This window comes from Miniopterus schreibersii, assembly GCF_964146895.1.
Source record: "Miniopterus schreibersii genome assembly, chromosome: 3".
NCBI lineage: Eukaryota > Metazoa > Chordata > Mammalia > Chiroptera > Miniopteridae > Miniopterus > Miniopterus schreibersii.
The window spans coordinates 32107680-32134411 of record NC_138103.1 but is presented as its reverse complement, the minus strand read 5'-3'; the positions used below and the strand labels follow the sequence as shown (position 1 = coordinate 32134411).

General features: G+C 40.1%; 1 protein-coding gene across 2 annotated transcripts in view; it reads right to left on the bottom strand.

The window, feature by feature from the left end:
• FBN2 (fibrillin 2) overlaps window positions 1-26732 on the bottom strand; it is a 218363-nt gene that overhangs the window by 52609 nt on the left and 139022 nt on the right. For both annotated transcript variants that reach the window (XM_081133119.1, XM_081133118.1), the window contains exons 21-34: window positions 25120-25257; window positions 24298-24348; window positions 23704-23829; window positions 20428-20655; window positions 19773-19898; window positions 15114-15242; window positions 14193-14318; window positions 12146-12271; window positions 11576-11698; window positions 11295-11420; window positions 10837-10962; window positions 8674-8796; window positions 6364-6486; window positions 4574-4699 (exon numbers count right to left, since the gene is read on the bottom strand). In XM_081133119.1, the coding sequence (XP_080989245.1) occupies window positions 4574-4699; window positions 6364-6486; window positions 8674-8796; window positions 10837-10962; window positions 11295-11420; window positions 11576-11698; window positions 12146-12271; window positions 14193-14318; window positions 15114-15242; window positions 19773-19898; window positions 20428-20655; window positions 23704-23829; window positions 24298-24348; window positions 25120-25257 (1797 nt within the window). The remainder of the gene's footprint in view (window positions 1-4573; window positions 4700-6363; window positions 6487-8673; window positions 8797-10836; window positions 10963-11294; window positions 11421-11575; window positions 11699-12145; window positions 12272-14192; window positions 14319-15113; window positions 15243-19772; window positions 19899-20427; window positions 20656-23703; window positions 23830-24297; window positions 24349-25119; window positions 25258-26732) is intronic.

Here is a 26732-nt window from a genome sequence, read left to right as displayed (position 1 = left end):
CTTGCGTCTGAAAAGGTCTCTCTGGTTTATTAAAGTATTATAATTAAGATTAAAATAATGAGTTTCAACTAACTTAGATTTAAGGTATGGTTCAAATAGTGTTTAAAAGTTCAACTGATACATAAAGGTGTCTCTTTTTGTGTTGGGGCAATAAACAAAATTATTCTCTTTTTATAAATGAATACTCATTAAGCTCGTTTATCACTGAATTGTGTTCATATATAACTGAAAATGGAATTGTGTTATCAGCCCTCTGGGTATGCATTTCACTTTTAAATGACCTTTATCAGAAAGAACTTCCATTTAAATAATGTAGTAGTTGTGTAAAGGAAGTTTTTAAAGAGAATACTGTGCTGTTTTTATAAAATTGGTGCATGCTCAGAAATTCAAATACAGAAAAGTATTAATATCAAACAGAAAAGATAGAAAACAATACAGAAAATAAAACAGCAAAAACAAAATTCACTCCACTGATAAACGTCATTCCAAATATTTCTCTATGCATATTCAGAGTGAAGCTGAAACCACTGATATGCATCAGATCAATTTTTATCTCAATAGTTTTTAAAATACCTTCTGATGTTAAGAATTGATGAAAAACACTAAAAATTTATCTTCTGAGTTTATGTTAAAATTCAAATATAATTTTTATTTTTATTTTTTTAAATTTATCTTTACTGATTTCAGAGAGAGGAAAGAAGAGGGAGAGAGAGACAGAAACATCAATGATGAGAGAGTCATTGATCGGCTGCCTCCTGCACGCCCCGACTGGGGATCGAGCCCGCAACCTGAGCACGTGCCCTGACTGGAATCGAACCCTGATCCCCTGGATCCTAGGTTGACGCTCAACCGCTAAGCCATGCCCGGCCGGGCTCAAATATAATTTTTAGACAGTATTAATGGGTACTGTACAATAAGAAAATTAGCATTCATATACGCTTCCAACTTAGTTTTGTTATTTATATTATTATCACTTTTTTAAAAAGATTTTTTATTGATTTTTAAAGAGAGAGAGAAACACTGATATGAGAGCAGAACATGGATCAGCTGCCTCCTGCACGCCCCCAATCGGGGACTGAGCCCACAACCGGGGCACGTGCCCCTACTGGGGATCAAACCGAAAACCCAGCACAACAGGCAACCAAGGGAGCCACACCAACCAGGGCTATTTTCACCTGTTAAAAGGTGAAAATACCATAATCCCTAGAGTATAGTGCTAATTCTTCACTTAAATGAATCAATAATGTTTTTACTGCATCTTCTCCATTTATTCTTGATTGGCAGTGTTTCATTGCTAAGTTTTTGTTCTTCTTTTCCAAGAAGGGACAGCCCACAGGTGTTTTCTTCCTGAATTACTTCCTATGTGAGAATATGCCTATCGTTTTTATAGTTAACTATTAACTAACTGCTGAGGTAGAATGTTCTTTAGTCACATGCCTTCAGAATTTTGTGGGCATTGTACTAGGTGTCTTTTGGTACTGAGTATGTGTTTCATTCATGACTTGCCCTTTCTATCTAGTGTCTGGAGAATTCTTTGTGACTTAAGTCAACATAAGGAATAAATCTAAGTCTTTGTCTCATAATTTATTTTTTCCTGTACATTCAGTTCTCCCTTCTATTTCAGGAAAATATTTGGTTGTTCAGTGCTTTTTTTCTATTAAGTTTTTCGGGGTGCTTCACTTCAGAGACCTCGATTATACTTATGTTTATGGCCTACATCTTTTCTCTAATAGTGTTAACTTCTTTCTTTTCCCTTCAAGGCCATTGTCTCAAGTCCATTCCCTATGCCTGTAGTTACATTTTCACCAGTCTCTGCTGTACTTTGCTGTTTCTATTGAATAGTTCTAAAAATGTGTTGTATTTGTCCCCGTTTCTTGTTTCCTTTGACATTGCAATCTCCCTCTTTGTCTTCTGTCCTCTGTTTTCATGATCTCTTTGTACTTGTTCAATTATATTTTATTAAGGCCATCTATTAGGGCACAAAGTACCTACGGGAAATTTGCTTTTGTCTCTTCGACAGTTTTCTTCCACTCTGGGTTGGTTCTTTATCTGCTTTTTGAACTTTATTTATTTAATTTTACCTTTTATTTTTTTAGAGTACGTTTTCATTGATTTTTCAGATAGAAAGGGAAGGAGAGGGAGAGAGAGAGGGAGAAACATCAATTGGCTGCCTCTCGCACACCCCCTACGGGGGATCGGGCCCACAACTCGGGCACATGCCTTGCCTGGGAACTGAACTGGGGACCTCTTGGTCCATGGGATGACGCTCAATCCGCTGAGCCACACAGGTCAAGTCTGAATGTTATTTTTGTCCTTGCTGTTGATTCCTACACAGCTGCCATTGTTTACTTTCAGTCTGTAGATATACATTGTTTGGTCAGCTCTCTCAAGAGTTTTTATATAACCTGACACAGCTTAGATGGAGCTTCTTGACATTCTCCCTTCTTTATCTGGGCTTTCTTTGGAAGATAGCTTGGGGTATGGGTTTCATTAAAGCTTCTATCCTATAGCCCCACTTTTCATAAAGTGGGAGGAGTAGGTGAACAGTTTCATAAAGTGGGGGTCAGGGAAACAGGGTGGCTCTGTGTGCTCTTTGTTGATGAACCTGGCCTATGTGCTCTCTTTAGACATTATATTAAATAGCCTGTATGTAGGTTTAGTCCATCTGATGTAGTCCTAACTTGTCCCTTAGGCGGTTCCTCCGGGTTTTGCACACTCCTATTTTGTTGGGGAATACTGGGAAATGTCCAACCCAGCAATTTTTGGGACTCTAGAAAAGCTGAGAATTTGTGGTGAAAAAATAGATGCTGAGTGGATCACGCCGATCAGAGCGTCAATTCAGAGGGGCGTATATTTTAAGGATGGAGAGACATCGGGGAATTAAATTAGTACATTCAGCAGAAACTGTCTAGATGAGTCAGATCTTATAGGTAGAGCGATAAGACAAAAACAAGGAGACACGGGCACAACCATGAAAGTTCATTTCTGGGATCTCAAAAGTCCGCAATTAGCTAAATGGAGTAGGGGTTTTCAACTGAGGGTGAACTACAGGAGTGCCACTCTCGGTTACCCTGGAAGTGGGGGTTCCTCTTGGTGGTCATGGCATGTTTTGAGAAAGTCAACATGTGAAAGAAATACAGAAAACAGAAACTACTGAGCATCAACTCAGGGGAGATCTGGGGAAAGTTCTAGAAGGTCCTATGCCACAGATAAAGGAACAGAATTACAAAGAGAAAATTCTGTGTTATATATAAAGAATTAGTTTTGAAGTTTTATGTTGGCAGAAGTGTCTGGCTACTACTTACTTGTTCATTTTCCCACTAACTCTTGTCAAGCTGACATGGGTAATAAATCACGTAACTCCATAACCATACTGACTCACATTTTCTACTGACTGGCTTCAGTGCTTAGAAGAAACCAGGCCTGGGGAGAAAAAGTGAAGCTCACTCTGCAGTTGCCTTATGTGAAGTGGGTTAGATTCTGTGCAATCTGGCAGCTCAGTGCAGAAGAATGAGTGCTTTCATTTTCTAACGTCATCTTCCCCAAGGCCTACTATTCATCCTCTTAAATGATTCTCCTAAAATTGGTGGATATTTATGAAAAATTCCATGATCTTTCAGGCACACTTTCTTCAGTGCCACTTCTGTTAGTGGGTCAGTTAGGCCCTACTCCGAGCCAACCTGGGTTGTATAACTTAGTCTTGTTGGGTTGCTGCTAGTGAAGCGTGCGCGCGTCCTGCTATTTACAATTTCTGTTCGTTGGATTAGACCCTAGTGTAGGGAGAGCCTGTAATCTGGTTTCATTTTATAATCTTTGCTTAGAAGTCAGCTTGAGTTATTTGTTTAAAGGTTTTCTATGAATCACTAGTTTTGTTCAAACCTTATGTTTACATGAATTGTTTTCAATCTTTTTCCTTTCTTTATTTACATTTCGATGAACTCCTTATGAACACAACGATGGCCCAAACAATATGTAATGTGAACTGAGTCTCCAATTTAAAAGAAAATCCAAATTCTTTTTCTTGGAAAGATACGATACTAGTCACCAAATCCCATTTCTAGGAAAGGGGGATGATGTAATCACTGAGAGGAAGAAGACATTACTATTGGGCAAAAGGTGCGGTCCTTAGTGAGTCCCCGAGAGGGACTTCCAGTCCCAGACATGCAGACGGTGTACTAAAATGTGAAGGCAAATGCCAAAAATGGGCCACTTAGATTTTGATAAACACATTAAATAGCAGTGATTGGGGTAGATAGTATATCCTATTTTAAAAACTGAATAGTTTTTCCACATGTCATTCATTTAGTGATAAAAAAAAGAAATGGTTAAAAAAAAAAAGAATGAGCCAAACTTCCAACTATTGGCTCGTGGCCAGGAAAACTTCATAAGAGATGAAAGCTGCCTCCCTCATTATTCATTCGGCAAAGTAATCCACGCTTAAACCAATGACTTCTTTATGTGCAGCATGTGCTGTGTATTCTGCTTCCAGGTGGAACCTGTTCCAGCCCTTTTTGTGGTTTCCTTTGCTGTAGTGGATCCAACTTGGAAATGAGTTGGAATCCTGGTGACCCACCTTGGCAGGACCTGCTGTCTGAGGCTGGAGTGAAGCCCATCTCACACTCGCAGCGATATGCACCCGGGACGTTGAGGCATTGTCCGTTCTCACAGAGATTTATGTTTTCTGCACACTCATCAACGTCTGGGGGATAAGCAAATTACATCTCTATTAAGTTCCAAACTTCATGACACAGAAGCTCTATAACTAAGTCAATTTCACTGGCTTGAGTGAGTGCTCATTAACATGAAGCAACAATTCATAATATTCACCTAGATAAGGGTATACAACTTGACAGTGGAGCTATTTGACCTACACCCCAACACTAAATTCTAACATGATTAACAGGACGAATGCAGGTATCTCTCCCATTTGTCTTAGTTTTCTTTAATGACAATCTGTTGCATCAGTATTACACCAACATCATTTAGATATGACAAAGCACATTGGTACCAATCTTAAAATGGTGTTAATTTAGTTGACAACATTACAGTGGTAAAAGAAATAACTAATTCTTTCACTAGTTTAAGTATTTTAAAGCAAATTAGGGACACTCAATGAGAATTAGAAAAGTTTTTTTCATGTCATTATATCAAAATATTCCTATCTTAAATATGCAAATGAACATTATCCATAGACCTTGAAGATAATTTATTAATTCCACCTAATGGATAAAAGCGGGGACAGAAACCAATGTTGATTGAAGGCCAATATTCGCCAGGTAATATGCTAGTTGCACGTTTTCATTTAGTCCACCAATCCTGTGAGCTTTGGAAGAGGAAGAACCAAAGCCAAGAGCAGCCAACTGCGCTGCCGGAGCCTCAGCATCTAATCTGTGGCTGAGCCAGGATCTAAGTACAGCCGTATCTGACACCAAAGCCATGCCCTTTCCTTCACACCATGGTGCAGAGAAATGATGAAATATCCTACAGTCTAAGGAAGATGAAATAGCCAAGGTTTAAAAGTAAATAATGCTTTAAAATAGAATAGACGTGTTTTATTAAAAAGGCATTTGAAAATAACGAGTCTGTGTAGTTACAGGTTTAAAGTGTGTACTGAAATTCAACTGAGAAAGACCTATCTTAACAAACAAAAGCATCATACTTTATGTCCACAAAGATCATCTAGTCTTAAAAATGAATATGAGTATATGTTTATCCTCAAGGAATGTGGAATGAATAGCAGCTAAGTAGCAGCTAACATTTAGTGAGCTCATATGATGTGTTTTTCTAAGGCCTTTACATGTTTTATTTCATTTAGTCCTATCAAAACCATGTCACAAGCTGAGATTTTGATAAACACATTGAATAGCAGTGATTGGGTAGGTCATACATCGAATCTGAAGAAGCCAAAGAGTTTTCCCATGTCATTCATTTAGTGATTAAAAAAATAACAAAATAAATGGTATTATTATTATTACTATGCCCACTTTAAAGGCCACACAGGTTAAGTAATTTACTTAAGGCTATTCAGCCAGGAAACAGCACAGGAAAGAACTGAATTCAGGTGGTCTAATACAGACAGAGCCTCTATTTTTGGCCAATGTGTTAATATATAAACAAGAGAAAATGACAGTCATTAGCAGTAAAGAATAGTAATAAATGTCATCATTTTAAATCTTCCACCAATATTTTAGAAAATTTTTCATGTTTTTGTGTTTAATGTAAGAGAAAGACACCTAGTCACCTGTAAGTTCTTAAACAGAGGTAGGGATTTCAGCCTCCTATAACTACTTTTCTTCAAATAAGGAAAGCATATAGAGTGTTTCAGAAAGTCATGTCAGAGCGCACCTCAGGACTCTCACCCACCTGAGCAGGTAAAGCCATCTCCAGTGAACCCTTCAGAGCAGGCACATCGGTAGGAGCCTGGGGTATTCACACACTGAGCGTTGATGCTACACTGGTGGGTTCCATTAGAACATTCGTCCAGATCTTCATGACAAGAAAACACGGCAATAAAGTTCAGAAACAAAAAGGGAACATTTAAACAGTCAGACAGGTTTTCATTTGTTTCAATTTAAATGTAAACTGGCCAAATGGAATGTGTTTTAGTTTATCTCTGAGGTCACAGTTCTAATTCTCTAAGATGTAAGACTCATAATTGAAACATGCCACAAACAGGGGCCAAAAGTATAAATTCAAGCACTTTGTAAGGTATCTTATCAACTACCTTTTAATGACTAAAAGAAAACCAGGGCCATATTCCCTTCTAACTTTTACTCAGGATGGATTTTATCCCTGATTTCATTATCAAGAAAAAAAGGGTTAATTTCTAAGATATTACTGAATTTCAGAGCAGAGAAATTAGCATAGATTTTTAAAGTTCATTTTACAGATGGGGAAACTGGTATGTGATTCTTGACCTCATGAAGCCCATTGTCTAATGGAAAAAACAGATGTTAAGCAAAGAAAATGAAATTAAATATTGTTATATGTACCATGAAGAAAGGTTACAAAGTGCTATGAGAGAATTAAAAAGGGCATCTAATTTGGAGTACACAAACAAGGAAAGCTCTAGTAAGGAAGTAATTTTTAATTAACTTCAAACCTAAATGATGAATAAAAGCCTGCTGAACAGAAGTAGGGAAGGGTATTCCTTGCAGAAGGAACAGTACATATAAAGATACTGAGTAGGAAAAGAGTTTGGTGTGACAAACTAAAGGAGGTCAGATGACAAAGCACAGAACAGGGGAAGAGGGTGATGGAAGATGAAACTGGAGTTAGTGGGAAGATGCTGTAGGGTCTTACAAATCATGGAAGGAATCTTTTTATCCTAAATTCAATGGACTAAAATGACAATTGTGAAGACATCAAGTCCATGGTTTAAAAGATTTGTCTGGCTGCTGTGTGAAGGATGGATTAGTAGGAAGACCAGAGAGGATGCTAAGAATGGTTGAGACCTGGGCAGGGGAATGGAGATGGAAAGGAGAGATGGGTTTGAATGATATTTTGGAGTAGAGATGCCTAGACACAGCTGAATCTTTGGTAGTGGAGAAAGGCTATTTTGCAATAGTTGGCCATAGTGAGAGATGTACGAGCACAAAAACGGGAGGCTAAAAGAGAGGAAAAGAGTAGTTAAATGGAACTAGATAAATGGGAATGGGGATATGGCTGAAAAGTTGTGAGATTAATGATAGAGACGGCTGGACTAGAGGTGAGTAGCTAGTGGACTGGACTTGAAGCCATCATAGAACATTCCTTAGCAAAGTTATTTATTTGGAAGCTTTGATAATTTAAATTCTATAGTCAGCTCATAAACATTTGACAAGTATTAAACAATTAAGTGTGTGAAAAAGCATATTCAAATAAATATATTATTGGTAAGAGATTTTAAGGCTACTCTTTAATGCTTATTGCAGGCTTCTTAAATTTTAATGGGCAATCATGAAGAGGTCAGTTTAGCTTGCTTAATTTCTACTTTAAATAGACCTGGATAAGTCTTACCATTTGGGAAATGCTTTATTGTTAAGGCATGTAAAACACTGAGCATAGTAAGCGGCACTGTGCACGACACCAAGGGTAAAACCCAGTCTTCTTCCCACAGCTATAAAGACTTGTTAATCTTTGGCTCAAGAACTATAAAACTTGGAATATGGCAACTGTCTTTCCATTCTCCTTTCTTTGAATCAGAGCTCTTGCAATCTAGCAAAACATTTAGATTTCTCTGGAAGAAAAATTCTATTTTCTATTAAGAAGCTGGTATGGACCACTTCCTCCAGACTTAGCTTATCTAAAAAAACCCAAACCTTTTCATTCCCCTCATTTATTTCACTGAGTTTTAAACCTCACTGATTACCCTATGAAAAGATTGGGAAAATATATTAGTCATTTTCATCATACAGCTGTTTGGATTTCTGGCTGCACATCAAAAAATTTTTACTGAACAACACTAAAAAGCAGATGCCAAGTCATACTGTTGTAATTTGATCATTTATACTATTGTTAAAGGAAACTCTTAGACAAGAACTATCTTGCAACTAAAGATGGCCTTTGGTTTTCAAGAGAATAAATAAAAGAGAAGAGTATGCTCCTATTCAAATATGTGGGTTAACAACTACGTAAAGAAGAGCCTCTAAGAATTTTGTGTCTAGCAAAGGTTATTTACATTTGCAAACTCACCAATACATTTGATGCCGTTTCCAATCCAGCCTTCCCTGCAGCTACATTTGAAGCTTCCTGGAACGTTTAGACATGACGCATGCATGTCGCAGTTGTGGGCACCAATTTCACACTCATCCACATCTGAGAAACCACAGTTAACATGAACAAGATAAAGCACAAGCTAATTAATTCTACTTCCCAGTATATTCCTGTGCAGATAAAATTTTAAAGTAAATGTGGAAATATCTATAACTGTACATAGACAACATTAACATTTTTATTTTTAATTTTTGTAGAGTCCAACAAGATGTGAAAGGTCCAAATCAAGCAAGCCGTATCCTAGAAGAAATTGCCAGCCCCTTTCTGGTGGGAGTGAGATGCAGCAGCTCTTGCCCCCTCAGCAGGTATGTGTCAGCCCCTACCCACTCTTGGGGTCTTTCTCCCTTCCTGGGCCCAGACAAAACTCCATGTAGAAGGCATCAGATTATAGATGGCAAGAGAAATAATTTCCAAAAGAAGACTGCTTTCTTTCCTATTAAAATTTGTTACATATTTTACTTGAAGAACAAGTCTGACTTTTTAAAGTGATGGTATATTCTCTATTTTTTACTTAATGAATTAACTAATTAATTAATTGATTTCAGGGAGAGAAAGGGGGAGGGAGAGAGAGATAGAAACATCAATGATGAGAGAGTCATTGATCGGCTGCCTCCTGCAGGTCCCATACTGGGGATTGAGCCCACAATCCGGGCATGTGGCCTGACTGAAAATCGAACCACGATCTCCTGGACCATAGGTCGATGCTCAGTCACTGCGCCACACTGACCAGGTGGTATATTCTTTTTAAAATTACATGATCATTTGTCATTTAAAAAATCAGTACAACATTTTATACAGTTTTTTAAAACTATCATTTTAGAGTGTATGTTTCCATTTATTTGACAACATATAAAAATATTCACTGGAAATGTTCTCTGGAAAATGAGGATGCTTTTGCCTATATACACATAGATATATGCAAATATACATACATGTACATATACAGGGTGACCCAAAAAAATGTACAGACTTAACAGCTGATAGCTCAATTGATGTTTCTTTCTTTTCAGATTTAACCCATTGTAATTAATAATTATTCAAAGTGTATATACATTTTCTGGGGACACTCTATATATGTGTGTATAAACTGTGTGGTTCCCCAAAGCTTTCTAGAACTTTATAAAGTAGAAATAGTCTGTTTTATCCAGCTCAATGATTATATATTATAGATCTCTCTCCCTCTCTCTCTCCCTCTCTCTCTCCCTCTCTCTCTCTCTCTCTCACGCACACACACACACACACACACAACTACTGGGTTCACATCAACACCGCTAGTGGTGAGCATACAGAGTACATACACCTTTCATTACTTGCCCTTTCCTAGAAATATAATTTAAGAGCCAGGCTGCTGTCTAAACCACCCTCCACCTGCCTTGGGCAAAATACCGTACAAGGGCCTTAAACTGAGCAATGAGGAACACCTGGTCCAAAGCAATGGCTTTGGGGATATCCTAGCCTTCCTCTGAGCCCTTTATGCCAAAGGCTAAAACTACGTGCTAGAGAAAGAAAACAAGAGATAAAGTGAATGGGGTGAGCAAAGAAAGAGAGGAAAAAAGAGAGGCAATTTGGACAGGGAGAAGACAGGATGAAAGTAAATAAAAGAGAAGAGAGGGGAAAAGAGGGGGGAAAGAAAGGAAGGAAAGAATCTAAATGGAATCTAGATAAATGTGTGTTAGTTTCAGAAGAACATAAAAAACAAGCAACAACTGGGATCCCCTTTCAGGTATTTTGGTGCTCCTTCCTTACGTATGTCTCCTCTTTGGGCAGCAGTGCTCCTAAGAAACTGGACGCTGCTGCAAGAGCCACCAGAAGCGCATCAGAACCATGGGGCCCAGAGTCCACACCCACTCTCCTCTCCACATCTGGACCCGCAGCCAACTTGCGGCAGGGAGTGGCTGAGTCAGTGTGTCACCACACAGATGAGCCGAACACATCATGCATGCTCTGTGTCAGCTACTCATCACACACACAGTCACAGCCCAGAGCAGCTAACAGACTAAGGGACGCTGGTGAATAGATGACGTCAAAGGTTGGCCTCTAAAATGTAAGAAGCCGAAACACAGATACAAGCTTGAGACCTACCTGTGCATCCCGTGGTCCCTTTCTTCACTGAATAACCCAGCTGGCAGTGGCAAATGAAGGATCCCTTGGTGTTCTCACATTCCCCAAACATGCAGATGTTCGAATTTAAGTCACACTCATTGACATCTAGAAAATTTATTTTCAGTACCTTGGTTAATACTTGTTCATCTTAGTAGTTCAAAAGCTATCTTTTCAACTGACTAGTATAATGCTAAAATACACAAATAAAATTTAAAATATAATCTATTTGCAAGACACAGTATTGCAGATAAATATAATGTCTTTAAGGATTTTTTCCCAAATAACTTTTTCTTTTCTGCTTTCACATCTTCTAATATAATGGTTTGAATTTTTAAAATAACTGAAAAAGCCTCATGTTTATATGTGTGCGTGAATGTGCATATATTTGTGTATGAGTATGTGTATATAAATATTTATCCTGTTTTTATGGTACCCACCAATGCATGTTTTCATGTCCATTGAAGCCATGAAGCCATCATAACACAGACAGCGATACTCTCCAGGAATGTTGGTACACTGGCCGCCATCACAGATATCAGGATTATTTTCACATTCATCAATATCTGATGATACAAAGTCAACATCAAATGAAAGGAAAGATGGTTTTTATTGAACTCAGGTATTTTTTTCCATCCAGCTCCACTCAAATTATATGGAGCCAGATTTGTAAGCTAAAATTAATTAGATGCACAGAGTGTGTACATTTTCTTTTCTGTACCTGCGCACGATCTCCCATCGGGCATCAGGGCATAACCCTCGCTGCAGCTGCATTCGTAGCTTCCTTCTGAATTGGTGCACTGGGTGTCACAGCCTCCGTTCATGATCATGCATTCGTCAATATCTGTGGAAACATTTCCACTGCATTACTTGTCAGGGTTACTTCCTTAAAAAATAAAGAGCTTTTCTTCTTTTGAAACTGATAATACTTAAATAGCTTTGGATTTTTCTCCCCACTATTCATGTTGATTTAATCATCATACTATTAATCTTAGTGTTTTTTTACTTCCTTTTAGACAGCATCCCATTTGACATTTAAAAGCTCCAGTAACCTAAGACTAAAGAGCTCAGAAATATAACAGCTATGGAGTTCAGAGGGTTTTCTCTGATAAAACCAGAGATTCCTCTGCAAAACCACCAAACCATGGCATCTTAGAGATCTTCCCCCATTCTTAGATTAGTTTTTAGGACAAAGGACTCCCACTGAATTCATTATAGAGTCAGTGCCAGAAGTTGTCCTCTAGGCTGATTTGAGAGACACAGGTTCCAGACCCCCTTAGCTTAGCCTTACCTGTACAGCCCTGTCGGTCGGGCGTAGCCTGGTACCCAGGATTGCAGGAGCACTGATAAGTTCCAATCATATTTACACATTTTCCATTTCTACAGAGATTGTCACTCAGGGAGCATTCATTAATATCTATAAAAAGACACACAGGATTAATGTTTTATGCAATTAAAAAAATCACATAAACTATCAAGAACATGTTGCACTGTAGCCATGGTCTGCAAAGGGCTTTGTGTACTTCAGGGGTAAGTGAGATAATCTCCTGGGGCATCTGAAAAAAATTTTGGAATCTGTGTTTCTTATTTCTATCCACAACTTTGCTGCCCAATAGAACTTTCTACAATGATGGGACTGTGCCATATCCATGCAGTCCAATATGTAGCTCCTACTGGGCACTTGAAAACGTGGATAGTGTGACTAAGGAAATAACTTTTTAATGTTATTTCATTTTAATTAAATTTAAATAGCCACATGTGGCTAGTGACTACCACATTAGACCACACACATCTAGCACATGCCGGAAATGAAGCTTGCTAACATTTAATAGATGGGTTTACATTGGCACGCTCAGCTGGTCCTATCAGATGGTCAAGTGTTGACGTTTCCTGAGGAAGATGTCTGGTTCCACAAAGCAGAGGGGCTGCTTATAGGGCCCTCACCTGTTCATCTGTTTTCATCAAGTTGTATGTTTTGTGTGCCTGGAGAGGTGGACCTACATATTATACTGCCTATTTTAAAATTAATTAACCCTTATGAGATGAATAGGTACCTTAAAAAACTCCTGTAAAGCTCTGTGGAATAAACTAGTACTAATAATGAAATAACAACAGAACAGCAAGAAAATGGTAGTGACACTTTTCTTCATACAAGCTACCTGTCAGACACAATAGAAGGTAAAAACAATGACAATATAACCAGATACAGCAATAAATTTATCCCAAATTCTCAAAATCAGTAAGAAGGCTATGTGACATACAAATGTGTGTCTATAATCATTAAATATTTATTTTATTATATGTGCAAAAATATGCATCTTATATTGTACACTGTACCTTTGAGGGGTACTTTTTTCCAGCTCTAATGTCCATAAAAACCAATTAGCAAAATAAACTGACCTTAGAAACAGACCTCTGAGTCACTGTTTGACAACCATGAATAAATATTTTGTAATTATCTGTGTAAAAAAGCTATGTGTACCCACTATTAAAATGCAATAAAAATATTTAAAACTTTTAAATTTACCTTTAAAAAATGTCTGTTTAGTCTATGACTTAAGATTCATCTAATATATTAGGATCTCACTATAAATAAGGTTTATAAATAAATATATTGAGATGTGCTTAAATTATGTTTGCGATCTACTCTATCTTAAACTGTCTTATTTGTTTATAGTTTCAAGAAAGATTTCTGTGAAGAAAATGTTTCCTGGCTAAATGAGTTTTAAAGCCAGTGTACTAGGACACGGTAAGCCCGGAGCCTTCATATGTCTATGAAAAGCAGTAGGTCGGATGCTCCAAGACAAGCCGCTGGTCTTCTGGGGTGGCCCCTGAGATCCCTACTGAGCTCAGGGCCAGGGAAGAGACCTCGGGGTCTCTTTGAGAAGTGGAAGTGGAGGGAGGTCGCATGTTCTCACATGTGCGAGTGTACCTCGTGATGACAGACACGGGGGCACAAAGGTGGACTCCGCTGAGTGACTGCATAGGTGTATGCACAGGTGAACTAATAGGGAGCAGGCCTTCCAATAGGAGCAGCTTTCCCATCCCATCTGCCTGGAGGAGGGAACTACACAGCCTTACACGGGTCCCTCACCTGGGGTCCTTTCAGGTGAGCCTGGACTGCAAGAGGCTAACCAGGGCAATGCTGGCTCATTCGAGTGTGTCACTGAAGCATTCTCTAAAGAGGGTCTGAATCCAAACGTAGGGACTCTGAATTTCTCATTTTTAACCAGCTAGGTTTCAGACACCAGAAACAAGTTTACTAGAGTCAACTACTGATCTTTATCATCTTCTCTAGCTGAGCTGGGTGAGTTTATGTGCCGAGGAGACAAACTCACCCACACAGTCCTCACGTGACGGTGACAGCTCGTGTCCCAGTGGGCAGTCACACTGAAAGCTGCCCTCAGTGTTCACGCAGGTGCCACCCCTACAAAGGAGAGGGTTACGTTCACATTCGTCAATGTCTGAAAGGTAAAAATGTGAGATCCATTAAAGAACTCTGAGGAAAAAATATGCACGCGTACAGCATGGGAGAAAGAATCATTATGTGGGGCAAGTGTCACTCAACTGGAAGAGACGGGCTTAATACGCGGGGTAATGCTCATCTCGCCTTTTCTATTATCAGTGGATAAATGGTTCAAGTTCTACTCTTAAAGGTAGTGAGCTTTAATCAAGGAATTGACCTGTATGAAATGAGCAGGCTCCCATGAGGTAAAAAAATAAACAATATTTGCTTTATATCACTATAAATGCCAGATATCATTTATTGGTGCCTATCTCTCTAACCAAAGTGAAAGAAAAGTCTTAGACTTATCACCTCTACACGGCATGAGGTGAGTGCTACAGGTTGCTGAAAATGAAATAGCAGGCTAACAGGTGGGCAAGAGCAAAGGGTTTGTAATAACACACAAGGAAAACAACATGGATTCGCATGGCTGAATATAAATTTGGGGGTCACCACACAATGTCACACATTTTAAATGAATCCTTCCTGAGTAGTCCGTGTGTGTTGACTTTAGATTCTACGAATAGACAGAACCCAGCCTCAGTATCTCACTGTCATTAAGGCGCCAAGAGGTTGGGGCTCCTCAAGAGCTATCTAGGAGCAGACTTCCTGTCTGACATGCAGAGCTGTTCTCTCGCAAGACAGCTCCTTGCCAAGCATGCTGTTAACAGCTCTGAGACAAGCCAAGGTTGGGCCGGCGAGTCTGTGCTCGACTGGCTTCGAGACCGGAGAGGAAGAGCTCGAGCACGCTTACCCATGCAGTTCTTCATCATCATGAAGCCGCTTTCGTAGCCTTCAAAGCACTCACACTCAAAGCTGCCTGGCGTGTTGACACAGATCCCACTTCCACAGAGATCAGGGGAGATCCTGCACTCGTCGATGTCTAATTCATAGGGTTTGAGAGAAATAAAAAAATAGAATGAGATGAGTAGGTATTAGGGAACAGGGAGGGAGAGATCTGGCTTCCAGGCGAAGGTGAGGCACACTAGAAATGTTGGAGAAATCAGTGGCTAGCAGTGTGAGGGTATGTTTTCAGGAGGTCAGATAGACGGGGTCAGGGCCTGAGGCACATCCTTTCCCCAACTGCCAAAACTGTCATGGCCAACGGGCAAGGGGGGCTCTTTGCCTTTAAGAATTCTGGAACTGTGGGTTCCTTTCTGTGGCTTTGAAATGGTAACAAGGATGAACCAAACAACTGCAGAATGAGCTGAACAAGGCAGGTGGGAAACGAAGAAGCAGTGGGCATATGAATAAAGTCTCAGGCCGGATGCAAAGACCATGCTGGTTCTGTGACAGTAACCTGCACCCACCCCACCCCCAGCGCGAGACCAGGGGCTGCTGCCTCTGAGCAGGCTGACCAACCACAGAGCGACAGCCTCAAGAGGCGGACGCAGCCAACTGCGTCCTGAGCGGAGAGAGCTCATAGACCACAGGGCCTTGAAATATGCCCCAATTTGTGGTTTTTGTGTCACATTAGATGTGATCTCATTTAAAAAAATTTTTTAAATGATGTGTTTACTTTTTATATAGTACAGTAAATAAGAAACTTCAATAGCAGCATCTATATTCTCGAAAACAGGATTCTCTTGATAAATCTCCCATGCCTGCAACTAAGATTTTTCAATAGAGAAGTCATGTCTATAAAATATGATGAAGAAATCATGACTTATTTTCTTAAAAATTTTGTCACAATGGGAAAAATTGGTTTTGCCAGCATCAGTTTATTTTGATGAATTTCAATGTTTAAGTTTTTCTATAACAGGACTTTAAGTTGTTAATGTGTACACACACTGCTCTCTCTCAGCTTTTAGTCTTTTTCTATTGATTTTCCCAATTGCAGGCAACACTGGAAAAAAAAAAGTAAGTACTTTCCTTTAAACAAAAATCTTAAAATTCACTGATTCAATTAAGCAGCTAGAAATATGCATACTAATTCTCTTAACTTTTTATCTATCAGTATCTAGGAATTGATGGCGAGGGTGAGAGCCAGTGAAGAATAGAGAATAAGTGTGATGGCAGAGCAGGGACCAATGTTGGCCCACGTGATGTGGTGGAAGCTGCACAGTGTGGGGTATGGACCCTGGAATGAGACGCCTGGGTACAAATCCCCCTTTGTTGTCTTACGGGTGTGGAGCCTTGGGAAATAACTTAATTTCTGTGTCACAACTTCTCTTTTTTAAATATGTTTTTACTGATTTCAGAGAGAGGAAAGGAGAGGGAGAAAGAGAGAGAAACATCAATGATGGGTGAGTCATTGATCGGCTGCCTCCTGCACAACCCCCCAGTGGGGATCGAGCCCGCAACCCGGGCATGTGCCCTGACCGGGAATTGAACGGTGACCTCCTGGTTCATAGGTCGACACTCAACCACTGAGCCACGCCAGTTGGGCTGTGTCTCAATTTCTTTATCTGTGACATGGACAGTAGAGTAGAACCCACCTCACAGGGGTAAGTGACTCAATATTTGTTAAGTGCTGAGAACAGTTCTTATCTCAGAAAGTGCTGTATTTATGTAAGCTACCTCCTGATAAGAACTGGTATGTTGGAGGTGGCAGCTTCTGAATTGGTCCTAGAATGTGGCATAGAAATTCTAACTTTTAAGATGTGGGATAAATAGAAAGGCAAGAGATGAAATGCACAGGTGAAGAAAATAATGCATTTCAGAGAACAGGAAGTTACAGAGTGGCTGGGCTGTAGAGGCTGATGAGTGGTACAGGTATAGGTCGGATGGGTATGATTACTGAGGGCGCCAAACACGGGGAGCCTGGCCTTAGATGCTGTGAAGAGTGGCAGCCAACAGTGTCCTGCCGTCCCTTCACATTACCCCCAACACTGCAGTGCCACCAAGTACCTGTCTCCTTTATAAAGTTAAAGAGATTGAGCTTCAGAGCCATTGAGTGACTTGACTAATTTCACACCACAAATAAGAAGTGCAGTCAGGACCAGAACTCTGAGCTTCGGTACCCGGGTCTAAGATTGTCTGAGTAATGGGAGTTGCTCTGTGAGAAGTTATACAACCTAAACCCTGCTTCGCGATAATAAAACTGGTGGTTGTGGAAACGAAGGGTCTGACTGTGGAAAATAAATGGGTTCAAAAGATGTCAGGAGATTTGGCAATGTAGTAGGTTCCATGACATGTTGCCCAGTTCTCCCTTCAGGAATAAAGGACTTATTTGTCCTTCCCTCTCCAGCTGTTGGGTCTGTTGCTGACAGAAAGCCCTGAGATGTAAACTATCTTCAGGAAATGCCTCGGCTAAGAGGACCGCTTCCCCACAATTGCACCCTTTCTCTGGGAAGATGTATCCAAAGGTTAATGATGTAGGTACATAAATGCCTAGCCCCTTTGTCCTCACTCGCGACAGTTCTGGGGAGCCATCCCAGATGCAGAGCCCCCAGTGGGGTAGGCTGAGGGGTACACTGGGCCTGCATCACAGCCCCGCTTCTCCCTCTGCCCACGTCTGCCCCCTTGCCCTCCCTCCCCTAGCTGTTGGTTCCAAGCGCAATCCTGATAAACCTTGCGCACTTTAATCTTTGCTCAGAGTCTGCTCCTTGGGAGCCAAACCCACATCGGTAGTAGTCTAAAGAAATATTATAAGCACTTGAAACAGCCATTTGGATGGGGAACGTACATAACTTCCTCAACTTGTTCATTAGGAGAGAGAGAGATGTCAAAATTAAGTTTGAGGCTTCAGTCCTGAGGAGAATTATACTATTACTACATACAAGGAAGTCCTGAGGCAGACCAAGGCAGGGTGGGACAAAGGAAGATTAAAGCAAAGAGAAACTGTCCAGATGGAAGTGAGAAATGTTGGACGACTAGAGGGCTAGAGAGAGAGCCCAGGAGTCAGCTCGGCAGAGGCCACCCACAAATTCACGATGGTAGACGCAAGTCTGAGAGGCAGGGTGCTAGCAGAGCAAAGGACCGTGGATAATGCTCGAGGGATGGAAAATGCCAAAGGCAAGAAGAATCTGTGATGATTAGAGAAGAAACATCACAGTCAAGGAAGGGCGACTGAGATGGGGAAGTACCATGGAAACCAAGAGACAAGAAAATCAAGGAGGGGGATCTAGCCAGAGGTTGAGCAGAACACGCACAAGAGAAAGATATTTTTTAACTTGAAAAAGTGTTTTGCAAGATTATGTATATGAGGGAGGGCAACAATCAAAGTTACATGGGATTACAAAGAAAATGGTTAGTTAAAAGAGAGGGGAGATGTAGAGGCAGGAAAACAGGACGGTAGCTCAAGGGCAAAGGGCTGAGGAGACCTTTTGTTTATAAGTCCAGGGAAAGGAACAGTAAAGAGGGGGCGATGCAGGAGAGGGAAGTGAGCTCTGCCAGAGAAGGGCCTGCAACGGGAGGAGGGAAGGAGAGTGAAAGAGGAATTCACCGGAAAACTGAGGAAGACATCACATCTCATTCTCTAAAAGTGAAGAGACTATGGGAGGAAAAGGAAATTTTATTACCAGACGGGAGGTCTCAGTAAGAAGAAAGGGAATAAACACGGATGTGAGAGGGTGTGTGGATCCAATAGAAGTGGTGCTGAGAGAAGTTCAGCAAGTGCCGGAAAGAGGCGAACACGGGTGTGGCGAAGCAGCTGCAGGCCGGTCGGAGGGGAGTGGACGTCAGTGGCTCTCCTCAGACTCTCCCAGCCACGCTCGCCGGAGCGCAGAAAACAATGGCGAGGGGACAAGAGCTGGGGATGGGCCGGGAGGCAGAGCAGAGAGACCAGGCAGTGGAACTGCAGATCACGTGCACGATTCTGAAACACTTGGGGTGCAGGCTGGGCGGGTCCGTGAGGGAGTCCGGCACTGCCTCACAGAGCAGGAAGTTAGAAAGGGGTCAAGAGCGACATTTCCCAGGAGGTCATGAAGAAGTAGCATGAGTGTGAGCAGGAGAAAAGGGAAAACTCCAGAGAATAAATAACAAGAGTTCTGAAAATGAGATTATGGAGATGTATTTCAAGTGTTTGAGATGATTTGTTATATCACCTAAGAGGAAAACTTGGAATTTCATATCCTTTTAAACTAAAGGGAATGCTTATGAAGAAGGGTATCAATGCTGACAAAGGCATAATTATTATGAAAACTCTTCACAGATGAGGAAACTACGTTACAGCTTCCCTTGTTTAAAAACAAGATACTATATCAAGTGTGTATAATTGTGGATTTGATGGCTATGTTCTTTAGTACTCATATATTCTGAATAGCTTATTTTTACGTTGTTCCTATAGACAAAACAATTAGCATTTTCATACCGTTTTGCAGCATTCTCGTAGCTTTGGAGAAGTGGGCTTAAGAGGAGGGAAAATGAAACAAAAAGAAAAATGTACATGTTCTCAATGGGAGGATGGGCTTTTCAGACAGCAAAGGAAGAGAGCCAGGGTTTAGCAGGTGCAACAGGAGAGCAACCTTACCTGTGCAGTTTCTCTCCTCCATGTCCAGAGCAAAGCCACTATTGCAACGGCACTTGAAACTTCCGATGGTATTTCTGCACTTTCCATAGGTGCACATCCCAGGAAAAGCTTTGCATTCATTGATATCTAAAAGCAGAGTAAAGCTGGCATGAAGAGCTGGTTGGTTTAAAAGAGTAGGCCCATCACTTTCAGTTTAAAATCTACTACGATGGAAAGGGTGTATCCAAGTAAAAATGGGGGATGTCAAAAATTTCAATGATCACACTGACGCCACACAAAAAGTTCCCACTGTGAAAAAGATTGTGTTCCTTATGAACAACTCTGATGCCTTTATTTTGCTTGTTTGTTTTGTGAAGTTTAGGGGGGGTCTAGAGAAGTACTTGCTACATCAGGGCTGCATCCAGTCAGGCTGTGCTAAGGAAAGCAGGGTTTATGGTAGAACGATCCAGGAAAGCGAGATTAGCAGACCGTTTTATATCTTAACTTCACCACCATCTTATACAGGTGGTTGACACACCTGGCATATAAGGTTGGCCACAGATAATGTCTAACAAAGAAAATAAAGTGGGAAGTCAAATGTCTGAAGCAAAAGCAATTTTCAGAGGACGTGCAGGGTGAGTGTGAGTGTGGGAGGACTGACGCGTGGCTCAGTTACCTTTGTAAAACGGCCTCCCAGTGAGGACGTCCCCTCTGTTAGCGAAGCCAGGCCCCCTGGGGCACAGGGTGTCATACTCCTTGGTGCCAGGTTTGGGGCACTCCTCACACTCGGTGCCCCAAGCTGCCCCCACGGCACAGCAGCAGGCGTCCATGCGGAACTTCCCAGGGACAGGGTGGACGCATTCGTCTTCGTCCCACTTCAAGTAACACTGCTCCATGCGGATGTCTGCACGGAGGGTGAAATCGCAGCTTGAGATTAAGTTGTAACACTCACTGAACAGTCAGATACCGACCGTCTGCTCGGTGCCTGGCATAATGCCAGGCCCTGGAGACACACCAGTCGGCGAGAGGCACAGTCCAGCAGCTCCTGGAATGGACTCCTTAATGACAGTCATCTAGTGAGAGCAAAGGTGGGTTCTCCTTCAGTATCACTTAATTCTCACAAGCCACCTTTAGGAAGAAAAGGTTCCCTTGTGACAGGGCTCCTTCATATCACCATCTATAATCCCCTTCTTGTATTGCTCGCTTCAGAAAGAATAACTATTTTAGTGACAGATTCTTTTTGTCCACTGAATTGCTTAAAGTGGCCTGTCAGCAGTCCTGTTGCATCCTAGCCATAAACAGTATATGATCAACTCTAACCTATTTGCCGACTGTTACAATGATCAAAATACCTTCATAAACTTTATTGCACTTAAAGTTTTTTTCCTGCCAGGCTTATTATGGTTTTTGCGCTAGGTTATGTAAATCTGCTCTAATAAGGGGCCAAATTATTTGTTTAAATGTCACATTTTCCCTAATACCTCAAAGCATACTGATGTTTCAGTACGCTAGCCAGGACCTTAAAAGATCAATCAACAGTCACAAAACAAGACAAATTAGCATGATCTATAGATAACACATTTATCTGTTAGCCAGTAGAGTTGTTTGTCAAGCTACAGTCAAACACTGGGCTGTTAAATTGCAAATATGAATAATGGGTTCAGAAAAGGCTTTCCTTAACCAAATCACAGTTGTATTTGATAAGAGTATTTCAAGATATTAAATCCTTTCCTAAACCTGAAAACTGTTTCACAGAGGAAAAGAGATCCCTAATGGAAATGTAAACCCAAACAGAAGTGCTTTCTATTTTAGTTACTGTCAGTCAATACGGATTCTTTCAAGTTCTCAACAAAAAGTAACATCAACTTGAGCAACTTTCTTTAGCCTAGAGTTACATACATTTTCAAGTATTGTAATTAAGAAGTCCTATTTTTAAAGAAAAAATAACTGGTAAATTTTTACTTTGATCTGGTAGACTGAATATAGGTATCACAGTAGGTGATTTTGCCTTATGTATCTGCATTAACATCAACCAAAAGCCACATTCCCCGCCAGTGTAAGGTGTGATAGTAATCCGATGAGTCTCACTACCACAAGGCACTCGGGCTGGTCTCATAGCCAACTCCATCCTACACTGTCACTAGGGTAGTAACGATCTTAACAAGATGTGACAGTTTTATTTAAGAACAGGTAGCCTGAGAACTCTGGTTTGAGTCAAATTGTTTCTGAAGTAATTGAGGTAATTTGTTCAAGAAGCTATTCTGGGATTAGTTTTTTTGGTTTTTTTGTGTTATCTTTTTTTAAAGCATTTGAATGAAGGATGTAAAAAGTTATGATAGTCTCGCAGAGTAATCTGGTGTCTTTACTACTGAGATCCGTATCAGTATTTACATCAGGAATCAAAACACTGTCAGCACACTGGCCACATATGGCCTGTGAATATTTTGACTGGCTTGCACAGAAATTAAAATATTTGGAAGCCTCTGGATGGTATATGTACTCTACAGTTTGCTGCAGTCCCCACCACTCCTTATTACCACCTCACTCATTTATCTTACCTCTCTGTCCCCCCAAAATGTTGCAGTTTGGAACCCCTGATTTAGATCAATTCTATCAAAGCAGTTTACCTCCACTTTTATTCTTAGAAAAATTTTACATTTTCATATACCAATCTCTTCTTGAAACTTTCTCACATCACCAGCCACAATGAATTAATGTAGCATAATTCAAGCAGTAACAAAAACAGTTAACCAAAGTATAGAGATGAAAAATTCAACATATCCTTTTAGAATATTACAGAAGGTTTAATTTTGAGTGATGTTACTGGGAATTAATTTTGCTTAGTGATAATTCACAATCAATGATATATCTTCATATACAGTATCTTTGGTTACTGAAGGCAACTTGATTTCATTAGTCACTTGAGCATCCTGACATTCTGTCATCTTCAAAAGATACATTACTTTTTTCTAAACTTTGTAAACAATTTAACCATAAGAATCTGAAAAGAATTTTTCTTTATTCAGACTTTGGGTATTATAAAATCATTTCCATATGATTTTACAGTCATACTTTATATCCAAATTTAAATATGTCATCAAAAATTAACTTAAAATCTGTGTTAATTATAATAACTAAACTGTATAATGTTGCAATCATTTTTTCTAATCACTAATTTTTAAAACCTCTGATGTATACATAAATATCTCAAAGATCTTTGAATATAACATTAGCATTGCTTGTGCTTTGTCTACAAGCTTAAATTTAAAAGACAAACCCATGTAAGGTTATTTTTAAAGCTAACTGTTCCATGGCATATTGGAAAAATACTTTAAGTAAATAAAAGATTGTTTAGATACTATATAGAATTAATACAAGTCTCTTTTTCAATCATGAAGCTCAAGTTCAGTCAAGCACGACACCGATAAAAGAATGTCAACAAACAATGTTGAAAGAAAGAGCTTCTTCATTTTAGATCTTCAGAAAATGAAACATTAAGAAAATTTAAACTCTAAAGAAAGTCAAGGAAGAAAAGGGATTGGTCAATGTTTTCAAAGAGAAACGATGTCACTTTGACCATGACTTTCCCCACTGTTGTCTAAGAGCACAGCTGCAGTGGACTGGTAAATGTTAACTTTATACACTAGTCTCCAGTTTTTCTTCCATGCTCACGGTATACATAGTTCCCTTATCCCACTGACTCAGTGTGAAAGACCGAACCTGCCTAAATTATCTGATTAAAGAAATTGGAATTTTTTGAGCAGTACCAACTTTCTGTATCATACAGAAATCATTTCCTTGAAATACATTCACCTAAAAAAATATCCATTAGTGGTTTTCCCTCAAAATATCCCAGCTACAATCTAATGGTTTTGGACTGGTCACTGACCAAAGAACAAGAAAGATTCATGGCTGGTTTCATGCATAAAATACACAAGGGCATGAACCTTACCCAAACACACACGGCCTGTTCCATCCAACGTAAGGCCTTCAGGGCACTCACAATGAAAAGAGCCTTTGCTATTGATACAGCGTCCATTTGGACAAACGCCAGGAAACACCTCACACTCGTTAACATCTGCAGGGAAATGAAGCAAGTGCAGGGGAAAAGATGTTACAAATAGGAAAAGCAGGTGTGGTCTCACTTCCTGTATAGCATATTCAGTTTGCAATACAATGTGAATTATTACTTGAGTTAAGCAGAAATATTCCACAACTCAGCCCCCAGTTTTCCTAGGCACCAGCTGTGAAAATGCAGCCTTGCCCGTCCGTAGAACACAGCCCAGGCATGTTCCTCTGCCAGCTGTTCTATGCCTTAAGGGCTAATGGTGGCCTCATGAACTTTTACGAAACAGCATAAAGAGGAAAAATGGGAAACTCTACACTGTTTCCTAAGAGTAGTATTCTAGAGCATTTATTGATTACATTGAGCATTTTTATTGAAATTCCATGGTTTTTGAAAATAACTATCTCCACAGTGTGGGAGTCAATGTCAATCTTATGTACTGCTCTGGAGATTTACAATATCATCTGAGGACACACTCACCTTCACAAGTAACACCTTTAATCCTGGCAAAGCCTCGTGGGCAAGCTGTATCTGTGAGAGCAACAGGACACATTTTTACTTCACTGTAAAAGACAATATAACTGTCTGAAGCTCAAGAAACAGTATAATGGAATCTAAATGGAACGAAATAAAAACCGCAAGCTGGGGTTAGAGGCCAAGAACGCCAGATGCCCTGTACTGAATTCAGTGTAGCACATGCTGTGGTAACTCCGTCAGTGCCGACCCACGTCCTAGTCCCATAATTTCTCCTGTGAAAATTCCTTTGTATCTTCACATTGCCAATTGAATTGCAAAGAAACAAGTAAAAGATTTAAAGAAGCATCATGTTCTACAGGGACATGCAAACAAGGACGCTGAAGAACATCGATAGTCACCAAGCAGCTAAACTCCAGCTGATTCCCTTCCTTGTCTGAAATATTCACAAGGGCCCTGGCTGGGTGGCTCAGCTGGCTGGAGCGTCATCCCGTACACCAAAAGGTTGCGTGTTCAATCCCGTCAGGGCGTGTGCAGGAGGCAACCTGTTGACCGATGTTTCTCTCTCACATCAATGTGTCTCTCTCTCTCTCTCTCTCACAAAATCAATACACTTATCCTTGGATGAGGAAAAGATATTAAGAAGGTTTAATATCCAGTAAAAGGATAAACCAAATATATATTTTAAAAGATGAATAAATTCTACCAGAAAAGACAACATTTTAGGGAGGGTAACGATCTTATAGTCTTCCTCCCTATGGAAATGATACATAGTGGAAAAGGTGCCCCGTTGAGAGAGAAGCCCAGGGCCCTTGGTCAGGCTCCTACCTAGTTCACAGCGCTCACAGGGGCTCCCCCAGGCAGCTCCGAGGGTGGCACAGCACTCAGATTTCAGAGTGGCTCCATTAATGTTCACCTCACAGCGGTTGTCCTGGATGTTGAGCCAACATGTCCCTTTCAGGCTGTCTAAAAAGGAACAGGAAGGGACGGGAGAGTTCTCATCTCTTGTATATACCAACAACATTTTTTACAGTATTAAAGAAAACACAAAAGGATTGTTTTAATTAAGTTTTAATAGCATATCCTTTGAACACACTTACATGTACATGCATTTAAGCATAGTACATTATATATATGTAAAACAAATATTGTACTATGTGTATCTCACACGATATGATAATTAATACGATTGTATCTCCTGGTGTTCTAGGAGCAGCCACTGTTGCCCAGGATTTTATGCTAGTACTTGCAAACGCAATGTATTACCATAATAAGATCATTTCTTTTGTGAAAAATGCTCATAAGATTTATCCTTTATGATAACTGCTTCGATATTTAAGATTCTATCAAATAAAATTCCTCAAATAACCTCTCCTAATTCCCCACCCGATAAACCACACACGATTTATGTTCTATTAGAGAGAAGCCAGTATTTCTCCAGCTGAAGACACTTATTGGATGAATAATTTGAAAACAAAAGAAATCTAAAAGATAAAGAAGAAAATAAACATCACCTATAAGATCACCAGTAAGATATATCAGGCTATTATTTGATGTATTTTCTTGCAGGCATTTTCCTATGCATACCTATGTATAGTTTTATCTCCAGTTCAAAAAGCAACACGTTTATTTGTTAAGGTTTATGCCTCAACACAAGTATTTGAGGAAATAGCAAAAAAAACCCAAAAAACTCATCTGTAATCTAACCACCACTAATATTTTTAGACTATGTCTTTACATCAAATTGACGTTCTTCCTTAAATCACTGTTAAATAACTGATTTTGAAGCAGCAACAAGGAATCCAGTCAAAACTTACATGGCAGCCCCGGCCGGTTTGGCTCCATGGTTAGGGCATCGACCTGCGGACTGAAGGTCCCGGGTTCGATTCCACCCAAGGGCATGTACCTCAGTTGCAGGCTGGATCCCCGGCCCTGGTCGGGGCACGTGCGGGAGGCAACCAATCGATGTCTCTCTCACATCGATGTTTCTCTCTCTCTTCCTCTCTCCCTTCCACTCTCCCTGAAAAGCAGTGGAAAAAATATCCTCAGGTGAGGATTAAAAAAATAATAATAATAAAATTTGGCATGGCACATACAAAGTGGGTAAAATATATCATCTATAAAGTTTTCCTTATAGAACTGTGGGTCTCGAGTCAGTGTGCATCCCATTATCAAGGCTCTCGTTAACCTGCAGATTCATAAGCCTCCAGGCATGCGGCCCGAGAATCTGCACTTGACAAGCTCCTCAGGTGGTTCCAACGCAATTGTGGTTAAACACAGTTTAACAAAACCTCAATAGCATATTGTGGCACGTAGATTTGGAAAATAATAGAGAAAGAAAAAGAATATCCCAACAGTATGTATTTTAAAATTCAATTAATAATAGGGGCAGATAAAGTTTTACTGTTGAGTTCAACAATAAAAACAAAACATAACCAGAA